Source organism: Arachis ipaensis, chromosome B8 (genome assembly GCF_059453495.1).
Source record: "Arachis ipaensis isolate K30076 ecotype BB chromosome B8, ASM5945349v1, whole genome shotgun sequence".
NCBI classification, from domain to species: domain Eukaryota; kingdom Viridiplantae; phylum Streptophyta; class Magnoliopsida; order Fabales; family Fabaceae; genus Arachis; species Arachis ipaensis.
The window spans coordinates 138033556-138056451 of NC_142443.1; the positions used below are offsets into that span (position 1 = coordinate 138033556).

Genomic DNA, 22896 nt, shown 5'->3' on the forward strand with positions numbered 1-22896 from the left:
TTCTTTATGCCATTTTCCCAAAGGCACCATTAGAGCCTTCAACTTATCTGTGAACTACCCATCTCCAATATTCCTCCATTCCTCTCTGACCATTCTTAAGAATCCTTCATGTGTAAACCATGAGTCTAGAGTCCGGAACGGACGCGGCCCACCTCTGTACTTGGTATCTTCAACTATTATTGGGCAGTGATCTGATAGGCCTCTCGGACCACCTTTTAAACGAATCTCCGGGAACTCCTCGGTCCATTCTACACTCACTAGGACTCTGTCAATACGACTATAGGAGCCACCTCTGTACCATGTAAATTTACGATCATTCAGCGGTAAGTCCACTAACTGCATATCTTGGATCCAACTCTTGAATTCTTCTGCAGACGCTGTTAACCTGTCCTGATTTTTCCTCTCTTCAACATGTAACACCTCATTAAAATCACCCATGTAGTATATCGGGACTTGACATAAACCAGTTATAAAACTCAGTTCCTCCCATATAGCAAGTTTTCCACTCTCGTATGAGGACCATAAACCAAACAGAAAGCATAATGAAACTCATTTTTCAATAAAACCCCCTCAACACATAACCACATCTCCCATTTGTAGCAGTTACTCATTCTAAACAGCATCTCATCCCACATTAACAACAGACCCCCAGACATGCCTTCCGATTCTACAAACTTCCAACCCACCACATCGCTTCCCCAAATACGTATTACATCAACTTTAGTCACGACTTGCAATTTTGTTTCAACCAAACCTAACATATTCATTTTATGTTTCTTCTTGAGCCCTTTTATCAACTTTCCAACCCCCTCAGCCCCCTAACATTCCAAGAGCTAAAAATCATTTTAAAACATTATTACACACCTTTTTGAGTTTCTTCGGTCTGCTTCTTCGCGCCTTCTCTTTTTGTTTTGCTAGCCTCCTCGTCTTAGCTAACGCTTCATTCTGTTCTTGTAAAATCATCATTAAGTCATCTTCTTCATTGTACTGCACTGCTCCAGATTTCACAGCCAATTCCCACACCTTCCTATTTTCAATAATCTGTTCTTCCTTTCTCGAAACGTTATGAATACTGATCACCTGTTATCCGTCATCAGTTTCCACGCCCGCTCCAGTTTCACTGCTTCCTTCATCAATTGTCGCAGGACCCAGGATCCTCCCATCATCCACTGCATCGGCACCATTTTCGAGGCCCACTAAGTTCTTCTCGGGAGTCAAGCCGGTCTCCTCGGCGTCTCTATCCAGCTCGTCTTCACTGGAGGGATCGTCTCCCATCATCGTCGGTAATGGATTCCCAGCACGTTTTGAATCGGGTCTTGTTGGCCCATGGAAGCCCCCATCGTTCCCTGTCACAAGACCTGCGTCCCCCTCATCTCTCTAGCTGGTTCCATGGATGGTTTTGCGGTGGTCACGGCCTCTTCGTGCTCTGGTCACGCCGTTCTGGTCCAGGTTCAACATCTCCACATCGATTTGTTCCTTAGCAGTGGCGCTCATCTTCGAAAGTGGAGGATCATGACCCGGATGGATCCCTACCCGGCCCGACTGCATTAGCGCCCCATCTGTCCGCTTCTCCAAGTGAGTTGGGCTGTCTGCGTTTTGCTCAGCCTGGACTGGGCCTTTGTTGACGCAGCCCATATTCCTTCCTTCCACATAGGTGTATCCCTCCTTGTTTTTGGCCCAACCATTAAACCATTTTTGGACAGCCTTTTTTTTATAACAGCATCCTTCATCCAGCCCAGCACCGTATCCCCAGTTGACTGTTTCTTTTGATCCCGTATCGTTGATCAGATCACAACATCCCTTCAATTTAGCGTTTCCTACTACATCAATGCCTTCCGTTATCATTGGAATTTGAATTTGAACTAATTTGTCATTCCTCCATTCATTCAATATGTTCTCAGTAATTACCAAATTATCCTTTCCACCATCTTCCTCCCTTGACACCGCCATCACCATCTCAGCCACCGGATCTCTGTTTACCAATGACACTATCGAACCGCTCGCACCTGAGATCTCACATATTTCTGGACAATGATCCTGTCCATAATACAAGTGTCAATTTGCACCTGTGCCACACTGAAAGAGAGGCATGATTTCGTGGCTTTGTCACATCCAACAACTTCTCTCCATTGGCTTCCTATCATCTTGAAGGTCTCTGTTGACCACGTATGTAAGGGAATTCCATAGCACTCTAACCATACTCTTCAAGTTTCACTACGCTCCTCCTCATCCCATCTCCATACACTATGAAAGAACTTCAGGAGGCTGTTCAATTTGAACGTGTAGGATTCTTCAGCACTTAGTATACTTTCAAACGTTAGGAGTGCTTTGTACGCTCCTAGTTCTCTGACTTCTACCAGATGAGGCAAATTTTTACTGATCATGGCCTTCAAGGACTTATAGTCAATTGCCTTTGTCGTTCCGCCTATTAAACTCCTCTGTAACCAGTCCAGATTTGCTTTTGCCACCGGCACTTCCAACTTCTTCGTCCACCCATTGCCTTGCGGGTCGCCTGGTGTTTCCTTCTTCTTCAGCTCCTTCACATTGCTCCTTGCACCCTTTTGGCGCACTTCATGTTGAGGTTGAATCGTGACCGAATTCTGTGCATCATTTTCCTTTTGATGGCCCTTCGTAATCTTCACTTCATTTGTGCGTCGATACCTAGCTTCCCCTACTGTAACAATCTTGCCTCGTAATCTCATCCTATTCATTTTCGCAATAGCCTTCATAACTCCCCCCTTCGTTGTATATCGGATGAACGCAAAAATGTACAGTGTTCCTTTTTTTGTTTTCGTGACAAGTAGATATCATTTATCCGCCCAGCCCAATTGAACAAATGATGCAGCTCCTTCTTGAAAATATCTTCTAGAAGATGATCTACGAAAATAGAGAACGATTCGTTTTCCAATCGATAGTACTCTTCTCTATTCCAAACCCTAGGATCTCTGTGAGAAAACCTACTTCTACCCCTCTTAGTGTTTCCCACCTCTCTCTCATCCTATTAGGGTTATAGGTACTTTCTATTTTCATGCGAAAAGCAATACATATTAATCAATGCTTTTTCCTTTTCAATATAATTATCTAAAGATAGAAGGATTATATTTAAAGAATCGAATAGCTGGATTTAACATTATAAAATTTAATTAGCTAAGTTAATATTATCTCCTATAACTTTTCAACTTCAAACCATGAGAATCGTTGGATAATTATTACTATATTTCACTAAACTAGTTTATATATAATTAGTGCCAAATCTTAATTATATCATGAACATCCGGAGTAATAGGCAGACAATGAAAGTACGAACAACCTAAATAATAGACTGTTAGGCTTATTAAAACAAAAAATATTAATCCTATTTATCTACTACAATTCTAACCTATCACCTTCAATCTTTCTCTCATTTTATCGCATCTGCTTCACTCCCTCTTTCTTGTCACACCGTCCCTAACGCATCTCCCGTCGTCGCCACCGTCTGAAGAAGCAATGTGTCGCACCACCGCTGCATCTTCTTCTTCCATGCGTTGCACCTTCTTCTTTTTTCCTGTGTTGCGTCCCATGATCTCAACGCCGTTGTTGCACCTTCTTCTTCCATGCGTCGCGCCACTCTTGTTCTCCCTGCAAGCGACGTTGTCGTTGCGCGCCTTCTTCTCCCCTCCGTGACATTGCATCGTTGCCGAGCCAGAAGCCTTGTTCCACTGCTACCCCAACGCTGCACCTCTGCCTTTGCTTCTACGTCGTTGCGTCGTATCTTCGCCACTTCTGTCGTATGCTGCTTTGCTTCGTTCACTCAAATGATATGACCCAAATAAACATCCACTTTAAAATGAAAAGAATCATTCGCATCGCATACATAGTAAAATAAACATCTGAATTATTTAGCAAGAAACAAGTAGTGAGACAGCAGCTGCGGAAGCACTGGAATAAAGTAATTACAGTGGTGGTGGTGACACAGAATTGTAATAAAGTAGTTACAACGAAAATAAAAAAAATTTAAAATTATGATTAAACTTAATTAATTCAAAATTTAATTTTTAAAATTAAAATTAATTTTTCTTTTTTTTTAATTTATTATTTAGAGTTGAAACCCATTTTGACCCCTGAAATTTTCGACTGGCCTCAATTTCGACCCCCAAATTTATAATTACCCAATTAACACCCCCGAATATTGGATCGTGCCCCACGTTTGCCTCGACAGCTATCTCTATTAACGGAGATCTGACGTGACATGTTAAGTTGACACGTAGGAAACCCTAAAACGACGTCGTTTTATGTTCCCTCCCAATTTTCACTCAATGCGACGTCGTTTAAGGGTTTTGTTGGGTTAAAAAAGTTGGGTCAACATATAGATGAAGACACAGATGTAACTTGACCCTTTTTCTTCCTTCTCTTTTTCTTCTATTCTTCTTCTCCATGTTTTTGTTCTTCTCGCATGCTTGACTATGAGAAAGGAGAATCAGAGTAACATTTATCGTGTATTGGACTACTGGGTGAGGTTGCTGAACAACTAGCATTGCCGCGGAAAGAAACGACGAAGATCAGGTTAGGAAGTGAAGTTATATTTTTTTTCACAAATTTTTTGATACTCTGTTCTTGGCTTTTGTTTCAGTTTTTGTATTGCATTGTTATTATCGAAGCAAGGTGGTAGTTATATCTAGGGCATTGAAAGTTGTTGCATGTGAACGATGCTGGGGTTTGTTTTTTTTCCTTACTGAAGAAGAGAATGTCAATTGTATCTTTTGCTGTCTCTGGATAAATGTTATTATGTGTGTGTTATTGCTTGTGTTTAAACAATTTGTTGTTTAAAAATAAATGATGAACTATTGTCATGTTTGGAGTTTGAAGTTAGTTAAGTCAGTATACTTTATTTTTTGAAATCATTGTTGAGATTTTTGTTATTTTGTAATGTAGATGGATGATGATATAACAATTGTCATCCACTATGGAGAAAGTTTTGAGACGAAAGAAGATGGAGAAGTGGTATATGTCAGAGACCAAATTGAACAATTGTTTGGACTAGAAGAAGAAACATTGGCGTGTTCTCAATAAAAAATTACTACAAGGTTCTAGAATATGACAACTTGAAGGAGTGCTGTGGCTAGTTCCTAGGAAGCCCTTGAAGACTGGATTGAGAGCATTCTCACATGACAAGGAGCTGTTGGAGATGTGCTTTCACGCAAAGAATAACAAATGTGTAGTGCATGTGTACCTTGAGTATGAAAATTTTGAACATGAATGTCTTTTTTTGGACCCTAAATGTAGACACTTTATTTTAGGTTTATAAATGGTACCAGTATGTTTAATACTTAGTTTTACTTTCTCACTGTTACAACATTACATATGTACCAAAGGAGCTAACACCATGCTTCTTTTTCATGAAAATCTGAATACAATGCTTTCATTCACCTTCAAAGTACACACCTTTAGGTCCACACTTTTAATCAAAATTTAATCATACTTACACCATACATAACAGTCATAAACACACCTAAACAAATAATCAAGCTTAAAATACTAATCCATATTTTCAAACACCTAATTTCAACTTCTATTAAAGTAATTCTCCATGCTAAATTCATCTTTCAACTATCATAACTGCTTGTAGGTTGTGTTTTGCCTACTAAACTCTATTCTTCTTTGCCGTTTATCTACGTAAAGAAACCACACTACATTCTCCCAGAACTCTGTCAATTTTTACATCAATCAACAAAAAGAAAAAAAATTTAAGATTACTCATCAAACAAAAGTACCAATAGCAACACATTAAAAAAAGAAGAAGATGACATTGAGAACTTACATTATAATTCGGACACCCATAAAAGGTCTCTCAGGATTGGCATTCGTCCCAAACCATCGAAGCACTGGACGTATTCCACAACCACACCAATCATGAATTTTTTCCAATCTCCCATGAGTAAGGTTCTTCACGGAAGCTCCATGAGAACGTGATCATACAGAACTCCCTGCAGCTTGGCTTCTTGAACTCATCATTTCTCCAGCAAAGTCTCGAACGTATTGGAAAAAGAGGGCTGCAAACTACGATTTTATCATCTATAGAAGGATTAAATTGAGTTCATTCAATTTTTGTTACATCATTCACTCATCACACATCCATTTTGGTAAATTGGGTGCCACGTGAATATACATTATACATTTTGTCAATTTCACGTGCCACATCAAATTTCTGTTAAAAGAAATAGCTAGAGAAACAAATATGAGACACGATCTAATATTTAAGAGTACTAATTAAATAATTATAAATTTAGGAATCAAAATTGAGGCCGGTCGAAAATTTTAGGAGCCAAAATGGGAGTTAATACTCAAATTGGCCCCTGAAATTTGACCCCGACTCAATTTAGCCCTCAAGGTTTCAATTGACTCTAATTGTACCCTAAAATTTTGACTCGCGCCTCAAATTGGCCCTTTCGGCGTTTTCTGTCACCGGAGAGCTGACCTGACAATTTTAAATGACACCTGGCAGTCTCAAAACGACGCCGTTTTACTGTTGGTGCCGAAATCCTTAGAAACGACGTCGTTGACATGAGAAAAAGGGGTTAAATGAAATCCAAACGTTAACAACTTCAAAACTGAAACCCAATTGACCCTTTCTCTTCTTTCTCTTCCCGTGGTATACGTTCCCGTCAGAGAAGCACCATGGGTGTCGCAGTAATGGAGGTTTGAAGCTTTTCTTACTTGTTTCGCTCTCTATTGTGAAGATTAATTACCTGGGAGTCATCTTTTGGAAAACAGGTTAGTAACAAAAATGCTGCTCTCAACTACCATGCTCTGTTTTTTTCAAAATATTGGTTGTGAGTTATTTTTCATTTTTTTCAGTCTACTTCATCAGTGAAACTTTGGGAGAATGTGGTTGATTATGGTTGTTGATGATGATAGAATTTTTGTTTGTTAGGGTTTAATTTTTTTGCATGTATGTGACTGTGATAAACTGAATTGTTCAGTTCTTTGTCCGTTTTAGCAGTCTTTGATTCTTCATATTCCATTTTAAAATAACAATTTTACACTTTCATATCCCATTTTAATTTAATTGTTGACTGAATAATTTATTGTAAAAATAAAAGATTTTTTGTGCTGAACATTGTCTGTATCAATGACCACTATGAGTGTTTTATTATACATTTGAAATTAAGTGATAATCATGAACTGAACTTCTTGATTTTCCTTAGACATTGACATTAGTACTATGGCTTGGAGGTGTTGCTGATGATCATACTCAAGATTTCAGTGCATTTATATATTAAAATGGGATCCTTGAACATACCTGATAATTTTGCTTTCATGTGTTTCCTTGTTCCTTCTTGTATTATTATCTACAAGAGTACTGATATAGTGAAAAGGGAGTACTGCATTATATAATGATCATAACAAGAATATAATTTTGATGAAAAAAATCCTACTTTTATAGATAAACTTTAAGAGTGTGATTACTAGTTGGAATATAATTTTGATTAATGAACACACCTGATAATTTTGCTTTCATGTGTTTCCTTGTTTCTTCTTGTACTATTATTTATAAGACTATTGATATAGTGGAAAGGGAGTACTGCATTATGTAATGATCATAACAAGAATATAATTTTGATAAAAAAAATTTCTACTTTTATACATGAACTTTAAGGGTATGATTACTAGTTGAAATCTTTAAAGAAAAGAATGACTTAATGATTAAAGTGGAGTCTATTTTATTTCTCAAGAACCCTTCCCTTAAATTTTCTGCATGAGTATTTTAATACGGCACTTGTTAAAAAGCAAAAAAGGTATCTTTCTAAATGCTTAATATTTTCGATAATGCATGTGATAGTTTACTTTTTCGTACTTTCTTAATAAGTTTTTACGAGATTAATTATCCTTGTAACAAGCATAATAGTTTGATAAAAAGCATAATACTCTGTAATCTATATTGAAGGTTTCCTGTTTTTTATTATTATTATTATTATTATTATTATTATTATTATTATTATTATTATGGTTAAAGATACATAGTCTCCTGATCTCTATTTATTCTGGCCATTCATAAAGTAAAAGGAATTGTACTTGTTTCATTATATTCTGTGAAGTATTGGCAATGTTGGGTAGTGTTGCATGGTATAATAGTTTGATACTTGAGCCAGAGTTGAATTTATTTTGATTAGCAAAGTTGTAATTGTATTTAAATATTGTTGATTTTACTTGCTTTATTCTTTCATGTTTCATGATTAAAGATTGCATGAGACAGATTGAAATTAAACCAAATACCTTTAACAATACTTTTCATGTTTTTTAATGGTAGCCAAAACACTTTTAATTGATTAAGTTGTTTAATATATTAGAACTAAGCCCTAACTGAATTGTCTGTAATCTGAATTACTATTTTCAATTTATTGTAGTGTTGTTTTTAATCAGACTACCGAAGAATAGGACGCAACCCACAACCGCACCAATGCAGAACCTTTCCACCTCTGTCACCTCTGTCACGGTGTGCGTTCTTCACCCAGCCACCATGCGAACGAGTTCTACTAAAGCTACCTGAGTCTTGGCTGCTACTTCCCAACATTCTTCTCAACTCTTGGAGACACTCTTGTGATTTGAAAAAATTGGGACTTCTAGGTTTTATTTAAAATTTTTAGAGGTTAAATTAATGTCTTCAAACATTTTGCCATGTCATCTAATTGCAAGGGTGTCAGGTGTCAACCAAAATTGACAAGTCAGCTTTCTGGTGACGGAAAACGCCGAAAGAGCCAATTTGAGGGACGAGTCAAAATTTTAGGGTACAATTAAAATCAATTAAAACTTAATTAAAACTTTGAGGGCTAAATTGAGTCGAAAGTCAAATTTAAGGACTAATTTGAGTATTAACTCGCCAAAATGGTTTCAACTCTATTGTTTATGTTGTTGAGACAAAACATTCTTTTCCTATGCTTCGTCAATATTCATACATAGCCAACACCAAAAAGAAACTATATATAGGGAGACCGAGAAAATGTCAAATACTGCAGAATCAGCAGCAGTAGGAGGAGCCCGTAATCGTCGATCATGTCCATCATACACACACTCCCTCTCTTCTTCACCTTCCTTCTCCTCTCCCAAGCTCAACCGCCCTCCGGTGCTCCCTCACCGTCACCGTCCTCCGGTGCGCCTTCACCGTCACCGCCATCCGATACCCCCTCACCGTCACCGCGCTCATCCACTGTTTGTATTATCGGCGCCGGCATCGGTGGTTCCTCTGTCGCTCACTTCCTCCGCGAGTACACTCCTCACTCTTCCGACTTCCCAACAAAAATCCTCGTCTTCGAGCGCCGCACCACCGTCGGCGGCCGTATGGCTACCATCACAATTGCCGGCGACACGTTCGAGGCCGGTGCCTCCATCCTCCACCCTAAGAACTTCCACGCCGTGAATTACACCAAACTTCTGGACCTCAAGGTGAAGCCACCGTCGTCGGAGTCGAACTCCATCGGGATCTGGAACGGAGAGAGGTTCGTTTTCAAAACGGTTAAGATCGGCTCTGATATCCCGCTTGTGAACCAGCTCCTCAAACTGCCATTGATCGATTATATCGTCTCCAATCTTGTGTCGCTCGTTAATTCGGTGCTCTTGTTTTTCCGTTACGGTTTCTCGCTTCTGAAGATGCAGAGCTTCGTTGAGGTATTGTTTCTCTTCTTGTTAAGATTTATGGCTATTTCTAACTTTCTATACATTATGTTAATAACTTAATAGGTTGATATTTAATTATTCTCTATACACATTCATACTTTAAGTGACATTTATAGTCTAGTCAACAAAGAGCATTATAGATGGAATTATAGTAAAAATTTATGTAATCACGAGGTTTAGCACAGTTGATGGCTAGCTGAACTCCTTAAAGATCTAGGTAGGGCCTTAGGGGCTCGATACAGTTCTTTCTCGAAAGAATTAGTCATTGCTTGTTGTGGTGGATGTCCTGGGTTACGATGGTAGTAAAAGTGTTTGTCTTTATATTTTGTACTTAAGTGTGATTTTTAAAGAAAAGTGTCATTGAATTATTGAAAGTAAGTGTTGCCCATTTATTATGAAAAGTATCTTCTTTTAAGGAAAATAAGACGGGATGTAATTTTCTTACTGATGAGGTTGTGATGTTTTTTAGAGTGCTGTTAATAGGTTCTTGAAGTTCTATGAAGTTCCTGGTTCGAGGCCTGTATTTGAGACAGTGGATGAGATGCTGAAATGGGCTGGTTTATATAACTTGACGACAAGGACTTTGCAGGATGAATTGACCGATGTTGGCATGTCTCCATTGTTGATCAATGAACTTGTCACGGTGAGAAATTCTTGCTGTCCTTGTTTTTAATAAAGGTTACAATTTGTTTTCACCAGTTCAGCTGGTTAAGATCACTTTGGTGTGAAGGGATTGTTTCCTGATTACAGGTTTGCAAGACTGCTTTTTTGTGAATTGCAATGATAATTGTAAATATAACTATTTACGGTGAAAAAATATTATGGATTCTTCAAACATAGAAGCTGAATCTGATGAGTTTGTCGTATTTTGATTTCGTGTGTTGCTTTTTCTGTTTCAATGAAGTACCAATTTTCACATTGATGATTAAGTTTTATGACATTATAGAACAGATGACTTGTTTGTTACCAAAACAAAACCTACAGTTCTTGCTTAGGATATCACTTTTTTTGCAATGAGAATATATTGACGTTTCGTTTTTTTGAATTAGAGGTTTGCAGGTAGGCCTCTTCTGTTGTTCACATCACTAGTTGCAAACTGTTAGATCAGTCATAATTTTACACTCCTATGGCAACTTCATGATGGGTTTTATGGCTAATGTAGTTTATTTAGTCCCATATTAAGTCATCCAAAGCAGAATGGTATGAAATATAGAACAGCTCAGCTGAACATGGACTTTTGTTCTGATTGTGCATGCAGGTTATCACACGTATAAATTATGGCCAGAGTGTCTTGATGAGTGGGCTGGCTGGTGCAGTTTCTCTGGCAGGATCAGGTGGCGGACTTTGGGCCATTGAGGGAGGCAACTGGCAAATGGCTGCTGGACTGATCAATCAGTCTGATGCTGAATTGCACTTGCATGAAGAAATAATATCCATTGCTAACCTTGGTGATTATTATGAACTCAGCTCCACAAAAGGAAAAAGTTATTCCTGTGAAGTTGCTGTGGTTGCTACCCCATTGGATGAGTTGAATATTCAATTTACTCCCCCGGTTTCAGTTCCTAAAAGAAAATTACAGCACACACATACAACTTTTGTTAGGGGATCTTTAAATCCTGTGAGTATTCTGAAAGATCAATCATATTCTTACCGAGGCTATGTAGTAAGATTTGACATATCATCCTATAATGTCTGATATATCTTCTTTTTGTACTATTTTGGTTGGTACTATTTCTAATGGTGATGCATTGTTGTGCACTAGGTATATTTTGGTTTCAGCCGTGCAACGAAAATACCAGAACTTGTTGGCACATTGGAGGATCCTAACATTCCATTTTCAAGCATTTCAGTTCTCAAGAAGCACAATGAAAAAGAATCCACTTTTAAAATATTCTCTCGACAACCAATGGCAGACACATTACTGGATAAAATCTTCAGGTAACAATATGGAGTGATCACCTTGTCAGTTAACTTTAAACTTTTGCTTATCTGTCCACAATATCTACTTCAGAAATCTGCTCACTTCAATTAAATAAAGTGGCTAGTCCATGATTTATTGAAGCTATTCTCACACATAAAACCTAAAAACCCTTTGAACTCTGTTTAATCACTTGGCCATAAGGGTGTCTAGGGAGTTACATTTTGGAGGGGAAGGAAGAGAAGGGGTTTTGTGAGAGAAATAGACTCATAGTCATAGCTTCTCTTCAAACATTTTTCCCTTTTCTTCTAACCCTTTTACCTTTCCTCCCTTCCCTCAAAATGAAACTCCTGAACACAGATTGAAACGTAGATAGGGTGCATCAGAGTTTAAGTCAGACATTCACTTCTTAAACTTTCGATTTAAGTGCCTGGCCGATTCCCTTCCCTCCCCACAAAATAAGGGCTTGCTAATGGGTGCCTAAAGACACACTTTACCAACACAGAATTTGAATATTTTTGTTTAAGAAAGTTTTTTCCCCGGTAATATAAATAAAATACATGATAAAGTTAAATAATTCTACTTTTGTATCCTTATTTCTTAAAGAGTGGCCCATTTGCAAAAGTCAAACGAGAAAAGAAAATTTTGTACTACTTTGAGTAAGTTTTGGATTGCTCTGACACTTGCAGTGCGAGGAATGAGACTATACGGATAGACTGGGCTGCCTACCCTCATTACAAGCCCCCAGAAATATTTGCACCGTTTATATTGGATGGGCAGCATTTGTACTATGTGAATGCATTTGAAAATGCAGCAAGCACCATGGAGACGAGTGCTGTAGCAGCTGAGAACATAGCCCGACTCATAGCATCAAGATATTTTGGCAAAGTAATTGCGTATCCATCTAATAAAGCTACTGCCAGTTCTCAAGCAGTGGATGCTCATTTGGATTTGTGAATATGCAGTGGCTGTAAGATATTGTTAGGTAGTTGAACTTGAACTTCATCAAGTTTAAGTTATGTTGTAATTTTGTATATTATATTAAGCAAATGAAGGAATGTACAAAGACTGGACAATGTAGAATTTCTCTTCTCTTGTATTTTCTCAGATAATAATGAATGGGTAGTGATTTTGATTGTTGAGGATTTCGTGGTGTTTGTGCTTGGTTTTATAGGTCCATTTACGTGGAAAGTCTAGGTTACTGCTATTACCAGGGCAGGATCATTCTTTTAGCAGAACCAGAACAAAAATTAGAAATAGGAAGTGGCACACATGAACCATGTTTAGGTGATGGGAAATGTGGTTTGAATGTCTCACTCCTCCATTGTGTTGGCACTAATTTTAGCACCTCTAAATTTTGGTGTCATCATTTTATAGATAGTAGTAATAATGCACGATACTGCACCCGTGAGCTTCGGTCAACTATAAAAATAGACTAAATCTCTAAACTGGTCTTTTAGATTCACAGCTTTCACCATTTTAGTCCCTCAAATTCAAAATTACCTATTCTGGTCTCCGAAATTCAGTTGTGGGTACCATATTCTCTGGTCCCTTTCTAGTATTGAATCAACAGACTAAGTGCTAAATTGGCTCAGACTTGCCATTTTGAATACATGGCTAAACAACATCATTTCGTTTTGGCACTTAAACAAGGTAAAAACAAGAAGAGGAAGAAGAGTTTATATAATGTGAAAATCATATCTCTCTTCATTCTTCAAAACAACTTCGTTTTTGCCTTATTTAAGAGCTAAAATCAAAAGATACTGTTTAGCCATGTCTCTAACATTGCAAGTCGGAGCTAACTGAACATTTCGTTCATTGACTCAACGCAGGAAAGGATCTAAAGATCAATATAGTGCCTAAAGCTGAATCTCGAGAACCAGTATAGTGAATTTTGAATATAAGAGACTAAAATAGTAAAAATCATGAATTTTAGGGACCACTGGAGAAATTTAGTCATAAAAATAAAATAAGCAAATAACAGTCAACAAGTCGGTCCCATGGTCTAGTGGTCAGGACATTGGACTCTGAATCCAGTAACCCGAGTTCAAATCTCGGTGGGACCTTATATTTTTATTTGGTTTTTTCGTCCGTTTCTGGATATTCAAATGTCACACATATAAAGAAAGCGCCAATCAAATTACTCAGTTCAATTTTTTTATTCCCCTTTCGAACTTCGGCTATTATTTAGACATTTTTTCTTATTCAGTAATCTCCAGCAACTAAAGATTAGTAGTAAATCGTTGAAGCAATAAGGCACAACATTGGCTAATCAATGTGTTCGGGATATTATTGGCAAATTATACATCTGATCTGACTACATGCTTGAGTAACAAAAATACCGAATGTATAAGGTAAATAATGGGAGTTTTCAAGCGAAAACAATATGGTTCTTTTCCGGAGATAATTCATGTATAAAATTGAACTATAATATATGTACAAAATGTCACTTCAAATATCAAAACCAATCAAAGCCCAAGCTAATGCATGATATTTGCAACTCAATTTGTAATGAATGGTACAAGCAGACATGAAAAGGGCCAGATTTGATTCGCCATCGGTTTGCCTAACAGTTGAGAAGCTCCAGTCACAATGTTCTTCAAGCTGCCAATGGTTCCTCCAAAACTGTGGCATTATCAATCATTAGCACTTAGCCAATTTCCTTTCACCTTTTACATTTTGGTGTATTGTTATTTATACCCCTAAGCTTAGCATCTTTGAAGGGACATCCAAAAGTGTCGGTCAAAACATTGGTTGAGAGTAAAATCGAAACTTGTTGTCAACCAATTATTAACAGAAGCAAATCTTGATGGCCCTTCAAAAGTGTTTAAAGGGGTAGAAATAACATTTTATTTATTTATTTATTTATTTGGATTGGGGATTGATATGTGCTGCACAGGGCAGATTAGACAAGTGCCGCTGGAGGGACAAAGGAACAAAAACATACCTTTTCTTTCTGAAGATACTTCGGCTTCGCTAGCAGCCGGTGCCTTGGTTGGGACATCAGGAAGGTCCAGTTTGTCATCTTGAAGCACTGAGGAAGGAACTTCTGGAAGATCTTCGACTGCAAGCTGGTTGGAGAGGGGAAAAAAACAAAAAGGAAACACAATTCTGTCAACTATTTAAAAAAAAATAGCTCTTTTCTCTACAGTAATTGCTACCTCAAAACTTTGCCAAGAAGCAGATACAGTAATTCTATGCTGGCAGTTGGCATTATCAGGCATTTAGATTAAGCAGCTAATTGATGCATATTACTTAATTGCTAGAAATCTAGTTTATATCTCTCTTCCATATTACTATGATTAAACTCATACTTCAATTGAAGTAAACTATAAGTTAACACAAAATTAAAAAAATTGAAAATTAATATTACCTGGGTTTCCAAGTTCTCAAATTCTGCTAAAATCTCCTCCTCATCCTCTGCTGATAATTTTTCTCCTAATATTGCATTAATTTCCTTCAAATTCAAGAAAAATTACTGGCTGTGAGCAAGCATCAAGTACAAGCGGAAAAACTGGCAGCTAGAAATTGGAAAAAGAAAAAGAAAAGTAGCAGTCAAACTGTAATTTGAAGCAGAAAATCCTAAGCACAAATTAATCTGGACATGAAAAAGGTTTTAAAAAAGCAGATATAGTAAGCATAATAGTGAGGTCAAGCTCACATCTTGATAAGCTTTAGCTTCAGCAGTATCATCCATAAGCTTCTGAACATCTTCAATGTTTATCTCACTTTGTATAGCTTTCATTGCATCATTACCAGCCTTTAAGCTTTCAAATACAGCCTTTTGCTTGCTTGCCAGTTCAATATCTGCTAACTGAACCAGAAGAATCAATGTATGAATTTGTATTAGGGGTATAATTATGACAAAAGGAAAGCAGCAATTGATACACAATTATCTCTTCTGAAACAAGCACCACAGTGGAAAAAGATTGAATTGGCACCACCATGGCAGATGTTTGTAAAGCCATCAACAATCCGAAAACTTAAGGGGTAAAAAGAAAGAGAATAATAAATAATATTACTTGTTGCTCAACATTTATAACCCAGGCATCAACTTGCTTCAACAATTCTTCTTGTGCCTTTTTCTTTTTCAAGGCCAACAAGGCCCGATCCTTCTTCTTTTCACGAATCAAGTCTCTTGCTGCTTGCTTTTCTGCTTCAATAACAGCATCAAGCTGAAAACACGAATCACAACAAAGTAAACAACGCAAGTAAGGCAACGCATTTCTATAAGGTAATACATAATACTCATGCTCTAAATAAAATGACAGTCGCATAAGATAAGACCCAATTATCTTGAGCTTGACCAGAATAAGAGACAAAAATCTTCCATCCATGTTGACAATGAGATGTATAAGGTTGTAAGCCTGATCATCGTTCAGCGAATACATTTTTACATATCATGTGTAAAGGATCAAGAGGCAAAGTCAAATTCAAATGACTATACTATACTTATTACCGGTCACCTTAGAATTTTTGGGAAGTTTATCTGAAAGGCAGTTTTGATGCATGCATCTAGGCATGTCAGAATACTTATCTGATTACCACAAAATAAGAGTTGACAATGAAAAAGGAATCCAACACAAGAAAGCCTGCAACATCATTTTGATTACAAGATTGCTTTAACTAATGGTCGAGACTTGAGAATGTATTGGTCAAGACTAGATACTTCGCTTATATATTCTTACACTATGCAACAAACACTGTGATTTGAACGATAAGAAATGAGTTCTAAAAGGATGCAAATGCAATCATCATTAGAGTTGTTATGAGACAAAATTGGCATTTATTATTTACACAGATAGTTTATTATGTCCTACTCTTATACTTGATCTATTTTCTTTTCAATAAAACTTATTCTTTTAGGACAGAAAATCCAAAGTCAACGCAAGTTTTACTTTTAGTCATAGAATCAACTGCAGTGAACCACCTCCATAATCATGGACTCATGATCATAAGTTCATACCACTTGCAAATGGCTCTGCACTCTGACTAGGTTCTAAGTTGGTCCGCTTATCTAATGGCCTAAAGCATATCCAAAGAAAAACATTTAAGTAAAACAAAGTGAGAGTCTAAAGAACCAAAGGCCTCCATTCCCTATATATATACAAAGATGAACTGGGTCTTCAAAGACAAACTCCCCTCATATAGAAAATGGCCATCTTTCCATTCAAGTCTACCCTACTGTCTTAATAGCTGTAAAACTTCAACAACAAAAAGCATACTATCCATCTTGAATTCTTTCACTAAAATTCTTAAATCCAAAGTCCAAACGATCACTACTCCAATCTCAACTTCCAGGAAGTTTGGCCGATCTGCATGTGCGATCCCAAGGAAGCTTGAAAGAATGGTTATCCAACTCACTATTTCAGTACTCAGCAGCAAAGAAGCAACTCCGTTTAACCATTTCTAATAGACATTAACTCTTCCGAATTAGTCATTCCTATTGAAATCCAATTTCCATTTTCCAAAAACTAGTACAAGCGACCGTTTTCCACATAAAGCATTCTGCTAACACTAAGAGGCACCCAAAAACCTAGAAAAAAGCTACTAAATTCAGAAGCCACACACAATCCTTAATTAGATAACATGAAAATTGGTTGTTTCAAACTCCAATTATAAACCAATACAATCCAAAAATAACTTGCTTAAATAAAGCTTGAAAGAAAAGTGGAATCCTTTATAGCACAAAATTCAAATAATCTAACACAAGATGCAAGGAAAAATCATAATTAACTTTGTTTGTATTCACCCGAATCAAACTTGAAAGGGGAAAAATAAAAACTCACCTTTTGTTGATATTGAGCAAGCTTACGCCTTTGGGTCTTGAGAGCGAGAATTGCTCGATCGACATCTGTGACCTTTGGTTTCTTCACAAATATGTTTCCCATCGATCGAACACTTGTTAGTTTCTGATTCCTCTCTTTGCAGCTAAGGTTTTACTTCACGAAGACGTTTTGTTGAGAGTGTTTGTCGTCGATTATCGAAGAAAGTAGTAGCAACAGAAGCAGCTGAAAATACCAAAGGATGATGATGATTTGAAGGTGTTTTGAATTTTCTATTTTCTTTCCTTTTTTTTTAAATTTTAAAAGTTATGGTGTTTAGAGAAGGTGAAAGGAAGAGAGAGGGCGAACACCAAAGACCACAGCGGCTTCCACTATGTTCTGATTTTGGTCAGTTTCTACCAAACAGGTTAAAACAACAAGAGCTAACTATTGGAATTTGGAAATGAACAATACTACCCATAAAAGAACGAAACTAATGTTGTACCCATAAGGTTCGAGATAAAAGTACCCAAACTTAAATTTTGGATGACTCCTTTAGAAAATTAGCTAATATTCCTAAACTATCCCTATCCTTCCATTGTCTTCAACCTCTGGAACACCATCATCCTTCTTTTCCAAATCCTAAACTTCCACAACAACCACACTACCACATCCTATTCCTAGCTACGCTGTCTCAAAAGAGGCCATCATAAAATGTACAATAAGCTTCTTCATATCAATAAATCACTAAATACTTCCACAAGAACCTATCCTAATTCAGCGACAAGGCATTTACCTCCCCTTCCAGAAGAGCAAAAATAGCAAAGTACCTTTGAAAACAAATCTTCTACTTCTCTTTCACCAATATCACCAAGGAGGTTCCCAGCGTAGACTGTTCTGCTCCCACGTCTATTCATTTTCAATCCGCGCATATTAATAATCGAAAAATAAGGAACAACAATAAAAATTGAGAGGTGAATAGAAGACCTAAAAAACGAAATTAAGCTAATTCAACCAGGAATTTCAATTCTTAGCAGAATAAAAACAGAACATAGAAAACGGGGGGTGAAGAGGAAATAAAATTATACAATTGAATTCGGGTAGAGAGGGTACAGAGATTGTTGGGGGCGGAGAAGCGTTGAAGAGCGAAAGAGATTTCATTTTACCTTTGATGATGAGACGGAATTAGGGATCGGTAGGTTTGCAGTGGAAGGTCTCAAGGTCAGAGTTTTTCAATTTTGAGAGTAGAGGGAGAAGTGGGTGGGTGATGATAGAGTAGTAATGGTGGTGATGCTGGCGTGGTTGTTGTGGAAGTTTAGTGATGGTGTGTTCTAGAGGTTGAAGACAATGGAAAGACAAGGTTTTTTTTTTTTTTTTTTTTTGGGTGACTAAGACAAGGTTAATTTAAAAAATTTAGATCACTTTTTAAATGAATTCATCAAAATTTAATGTTTTAAGTAATTCTTTTGGAATTAATATTTAAATTATTCTCTAAACTTATATTAATTTTAGTTTAGTTTTTTAAGTTTTTTAATTATTCAATTTGGCTCTCATATTTGGCATTGATGATTCAATGTAATAATTGATTCTGTTTCTGTTATTAAACTATTAATAAAAATAGAATAATAATTGTTGGGCTGAATTTTTTAAGGCCAAAATTTATTTGTATTTGTCTTTATATAAAATTATTAATTAAAAATTATTTGATAATAATTTAATTAATTTTATATAAAAATAGTTACATGTAATATATTTTATTCTAATTTATTAAGGATGATGTAAGATTAGAGTTAGAGTTGCGATATAAGATGATTTAAAAATTTTTAATTATATTTTATGATTTAAGTATTTTTGTAGAGAATAATTTATCTTTTATAGATATATAGTAAAATTTTTTTGTGATAAATTTATTAATAATTAGAACATTTATAAAAAAAATAGTAGTTTATTCTTAATATTTGGATTAAATCTTAAAGATGTCTCTTATTCTAAAATTTATTTAAAATAGATGATTTAGATCTGATAGTAAAATTTATATGCCTATCGGTAGTCGTATTGACGAAACCGTCCAAAATCTTTTAGTGAAGGAATTTTGATATTTAAGTTAAGAAAAATTTAGACAAATTTTTAGTAGAATGAGATTAAAAAAATACCTGAATTTTGAAAAAGTATTTATATAGCAAGAATAATAGTTTAATCATTATTCTTGTAACTTTTTTCTGTGGGCATGTTTGTAGAAACCGTTAAAATTCTATATACCAAATCGGACACACGGATTGGTGAACCCATTCTCCATGACTCCATGTAGGTGGGACAAATGGGAGAAGGTCCTCTTGGACCTTTCTTTTTTAGGTTGAGTTTATTTATTTTGGGCCTAACTTTATTTTTGAGTTGGGGTATAAATATTTTTAATGTCAATAAATTTAGGTTAATCGAGTGATTAGCGTTTAAGTAAGTGTGGGGATTTGAATCTCATTCTGTATCTATAGTAATTTATTGGCCAATGATAGATCTTTAAATGGAGTTTAGATTCGCGATGGATTAGTTTTTAGAGAATACCGTGAGCAATTAAAAAAATTTCTAATGCCTATATTGTCATATTTAAATTTCTAATGTTTTAAAATTATTTTAATATTGTTCCATTGTTAGTGACCTCATTAATAAAATTGGTTGTAGAATAATATTGAGATAATTTTAAAATGTTAGAGACATAAGATATAATTTATATTTTTCACAAAAAAATACTTTATTATATATGTATCAGTTTTTTTCTATTCCAATTTACTAATTATTCTACCAGCATTCTATAATTTATACAAATTTTTAATAGTCAAATTTTTAAAAAATAAATTTATTTAAAATAAAAGTAATGTGATTAAGAATAATTTACATAAATATAATTAAAAATAATTAAATAATTATATATAATAAAAAATTATTTAAATTAAACATTAAAAAATTTAATATATTAAAGATAAAAAATATCATTTATTTTCATTTTACTTGAATTGATAATGTAATTTATTCTACCAATGAGTAATAGCTCAAATGACATAATTTTTCCATACTTAATTAAGAGGTTGTAGATTCGAGTCTCATATTTTTGGTAAAAAAAAATGTAATTTATTCCATTAAAATTCACTCTTATTTTATTTTACTTTATTTGATAATTTTTTGGAGTGTAATGAATCGTCTTTGTCCTCAATAATATCCTACCATCAATTATATTAAGATTTGACGATTTTAAAACATTAAAAACTTAAATAAAAAAATTTAAACGTTAAAATACTTTACCTTTTATAATTTGTTCGTATCTTATTTATTATTTTGTTAAACTCCATAGATAAATTAAGATTTTCAATATTTTATTTTGGCTGTTCTATCCCGAATAAACAAAAGCAGGTTTAATTAATGGACATTAACACCACACTCCAGTACTCCTCGGTCCTCACATTATCAGTGTAGTAGCTTACTAGCTTCCCTACCAAGCTTATTTGTGACTATTCAGTAACTCTCTTCTCTCTTTCTATTTTTTTTTTCTTTTTTATAATTGTTTCCATCGTTTTTATTTGGGCGCCAAAAGAACCTGCAGGTTTTGATTTTTGGCTCTCAAATTTCTCGATCTCACTTTCTACCACTCTCATTTCGCTATATAAATACGTAAATCATTTTATCTTTTTAAATTGCAGCGAAGCAAGTTACTCTCAATCTCACACTCATCGAAGAGAAGAGGAACCATGTCTTCAAAGGGCAAGAGGAAGGAGGAGCAGGACAACGCTTCTGATGCCGACTCTGAAGGCCATGCACCGCCCAAAAAAACCTCCAAAACCGCCACTACCACCAACGCCGATTCTGAGGACCCCGACTCCATCGTCGTCTGCGAGGTGATTTACACTCACTTACCATTCATTTCTTAACTTCTCACCTCGCGTAGCACAACGCAAACCCCTTCGTCTACTTTGCTAGGGTTTTCCTTTTATTTTTTGCTTCATTTTTTTAAAATTTCTATAATAATAATAATAATCTGCTGATTATTTCTATTTTCTCTTGAATGATGAAATTAATTTTAGATTTCGAAGAACAGGAGGGTTTCGGTGAGGAACTGGCAGGGGAAAATTGTCGTCGACATTCGTGAGTTTTACGTCAAAGATGGCAAGCAACTCCCTGGAAAGAAAGGTTATGCTTCCTTCACGGTTTTTCAATTGTTTCAGCATCTGTTACTCTCCATTTTATTCATTTATAAGTTAATAATAATTAGTGTGGTTTTCTTTTGTTCAAATTCATGTGTGATTTCACGATTCCGTTGTATTTTAGGGTTCAGTTGTTACTAGACAGTGGTTGGCTCTTGTAATGGATTGGTGAATGGTGAGACTATTTTAGTGGGTAGGTTGAATTAGTCCGTGGATGGTCTTTTGTTTATGGTTTAGGGATTTGGGTTTAGTTTTTTTTTTTTTTTTTCAAGTGACTTTTTCTTTGTAAGTTAAATGCTGTGAATTTAGTTGTTTGCTGATAATTGCGTTTCCTGCTCTTGAATGTATAATATGTGTCACTGCCATTATCACTGCAAGGGTTCTGCATCTAGAATTCATGATGATCTGGATCATCAACACATATCATATAATTGTAGTGCACTGACATGATATGACATGTGTTGATGATCTTTGGTAACTTGAATCTACTGATTGGTAAACGTTAGAAGTTTACTTTTGAATTGTTGAATTTTGATTTCTTAGTGTGCGCTGTATATATATATATATACCTTGGAGATTCTTTTAAAATATTGTTAGTTTGAACTGTATGAAGTTGAGTACCTGTAGTTTCTGTTTGGTAAAACTGGATGAAGTCGAACACCTATAGTTTGTGAGAATTTTCTGTGTTTTCATTTTCATAGCTTTCTGATTTTAAGATTATCTGAAATAAAAAGTAAAAACAATACATGAAATTCTAAAAATAGATAAGATTGAAAATGAAAACATAAGCTTTAGCTTGTTTTGTATTTTTGCTTTTGCTGAGTAATTGGTTGCTGATAGAGTTCAATGTCATTACTGATCCATTTAGTGAACACTTTGGTTGTGGTAGTTTTGTTTGATACAGTGATTTATAAAATGAGCTACATTAACATTTTTCATACTTGTTTTCAGGGATCTCGTTGACCATGGATCAGGTATATGTTAAAACTATGTTCATTAATTTATTTGTTTGTTTTACTCATCTCTCCGTTATTATTCAACCAATTACTCTTTCATTTTTGTTATGTGCAGTGGAATGTGCTTCGTAACCACGTTGAAGAAATTGACAAGGCAGTTACTGAGAATTCCTGAAGAAATGAACAATGACTTTGCTAGGTCAAATGGTAGTAGCTTTGTTGTAGGCCTCCTTTTTTGTTTTTGCAATTAGCGGCACAGATAGCCCCTGCATAACTTGATGCATGTAAAGTGATTTACTCTACATACTAATATGTTAGTTAGTAGTAATCAGTTAACTGCGCTTGTGTTGTTCAGATAATCTGTTAGTGCAATTTTCTCATGGGCCTCTCTTTCCTAATCAGTTTTTACTTTTTAT

At 35.6% G+C, this 22896-nt stretch overlaps 4 protein-coding genes, 1 non-coding gene and 1 pseudogene across 7 annotated transcripts; 3 read left to right on the forward strand and 3 right to left on the reverse strand.

Moving 5' to 3' along the window:
- Positions 1-54: 54 nt before the first annotated feature.
- LOC148550016 (uncharacterized) lies at positions 55-438 on the reverse strand. The gene has a single exon (XM_088495904.1). The coding sequence runs from the start codon at positions 436-438 to the stop codon at positions 55-57; it is 384 nt and encodes a 127-aa protein (XP_088352030.1).
- A 939-nt stretch (positions 439-1377) lies between these two features.
- Positions 1378-3671, reverse strand: LOC148550017 (uncharacterized; annotated as a pseudogene).
- A 5249-nt stretch (positions 3672-8920) lies between these two features.
- FCLY (farnesylcysteine lyase) lies at positions 8921-12714 on the forward strand. Its single transcript, XM_016315989.3, has 5 exons — positions 8921-9642; positions 10121-10294; positions 10910-11269; positions 11414-11589; positions 12259-12714. The coding sequence occupies exons 1-5, from the start codon at positions 9031-9033 to the stop codon at positions 12524-12526; spliced, it is 1590 nt and encodes a 529-aa protein (XP_016171475.1). The 5' UTR covers positions 8921-9030; the 3' UTR covers positions 12527-12714.
- Positions 12715-13563: 849 nt separating this feature from the next.
- On the forward strand, positions 13564-13635 carry TRNAQ-CUG (transfer RNA glutamine (anticodon CUG)). Its single transcript has one exon. It is a non-coding gene; the product is annotated as a tRNA-Gln (tRNA).
- Positions 13636-13946: 311 nt separating this feature from the next.
- Positions 13947-18754, reverse strand: LOC107612835 (vacuolar protein sorting-associated protein 20 homolog 1). 2 transcript variants are annotated; one of them, XM_016314588.3, is made up of 8 exons: positions 18501-18754; positions 18165-18243; positions 17359-17580; positions 15592-15744; positions 15231-15383; positions 14943-15026; positions 14517-14640; positions 13947-14194 (listed from the first exon to the last, which is right to left on the reverse strand). In XM_016314588.3, the coding sequence occupies exons 3-8, from the start codon at positions 17458-17460 to the stop codon at positions 14169-14171; spliced, it is 642 nt and encodes a 213-aa protein (XP_016170074.1). In that variant the 5' UTR covers positions 17461-17580; positions 18165-18243; positions 18501-18754; the 3' UTR covers positions 13947-14168. The 2 variants fall into 2 exon arrangements, with proteins under 2 accessions (XP_016170074.1, XP_016170075.1); XM_016314589.3 differs by lacking the exon at positions 18165-18243 and having other exon boundaries at positions 18501-18729.
- Positions 18755-20717: 1963 nt separating this feature from the next.
- LOC107612836 (RNA polymerase II transcriptional coactivator KIWI) lies at positions 20718-22860 on the forward strand. Of its 2 annotated transcripts, none has more exons than XM_016314590.2 (5): positions 20718-20841; positions 21024-21218; positions 21405-21510; positions 22476-22498; positions 22596-22860. In XM_016314590.2, exons 2-5 carry the CDS (start codon positions 21072-21074, stop codon positions 22653-22655), a joined length of 336 nt encoding a protein of 111 aa, XP_016170076.2. In that variant the 5' UTR covers positions 20718-20841; positions 21024-21071; the 3' UTR covers positions 22656-22860. The 2 variants fall into 2 exon arrangements, with proteins under 2 accessions (XP_016170076.2, XP_088353308.1); XM_088497182.1 differs by having other exon boundaries at positions 20830-20926.
- The last annotated feature ends 36 nt before the right edge of the window (positions 22861-22896 follow it).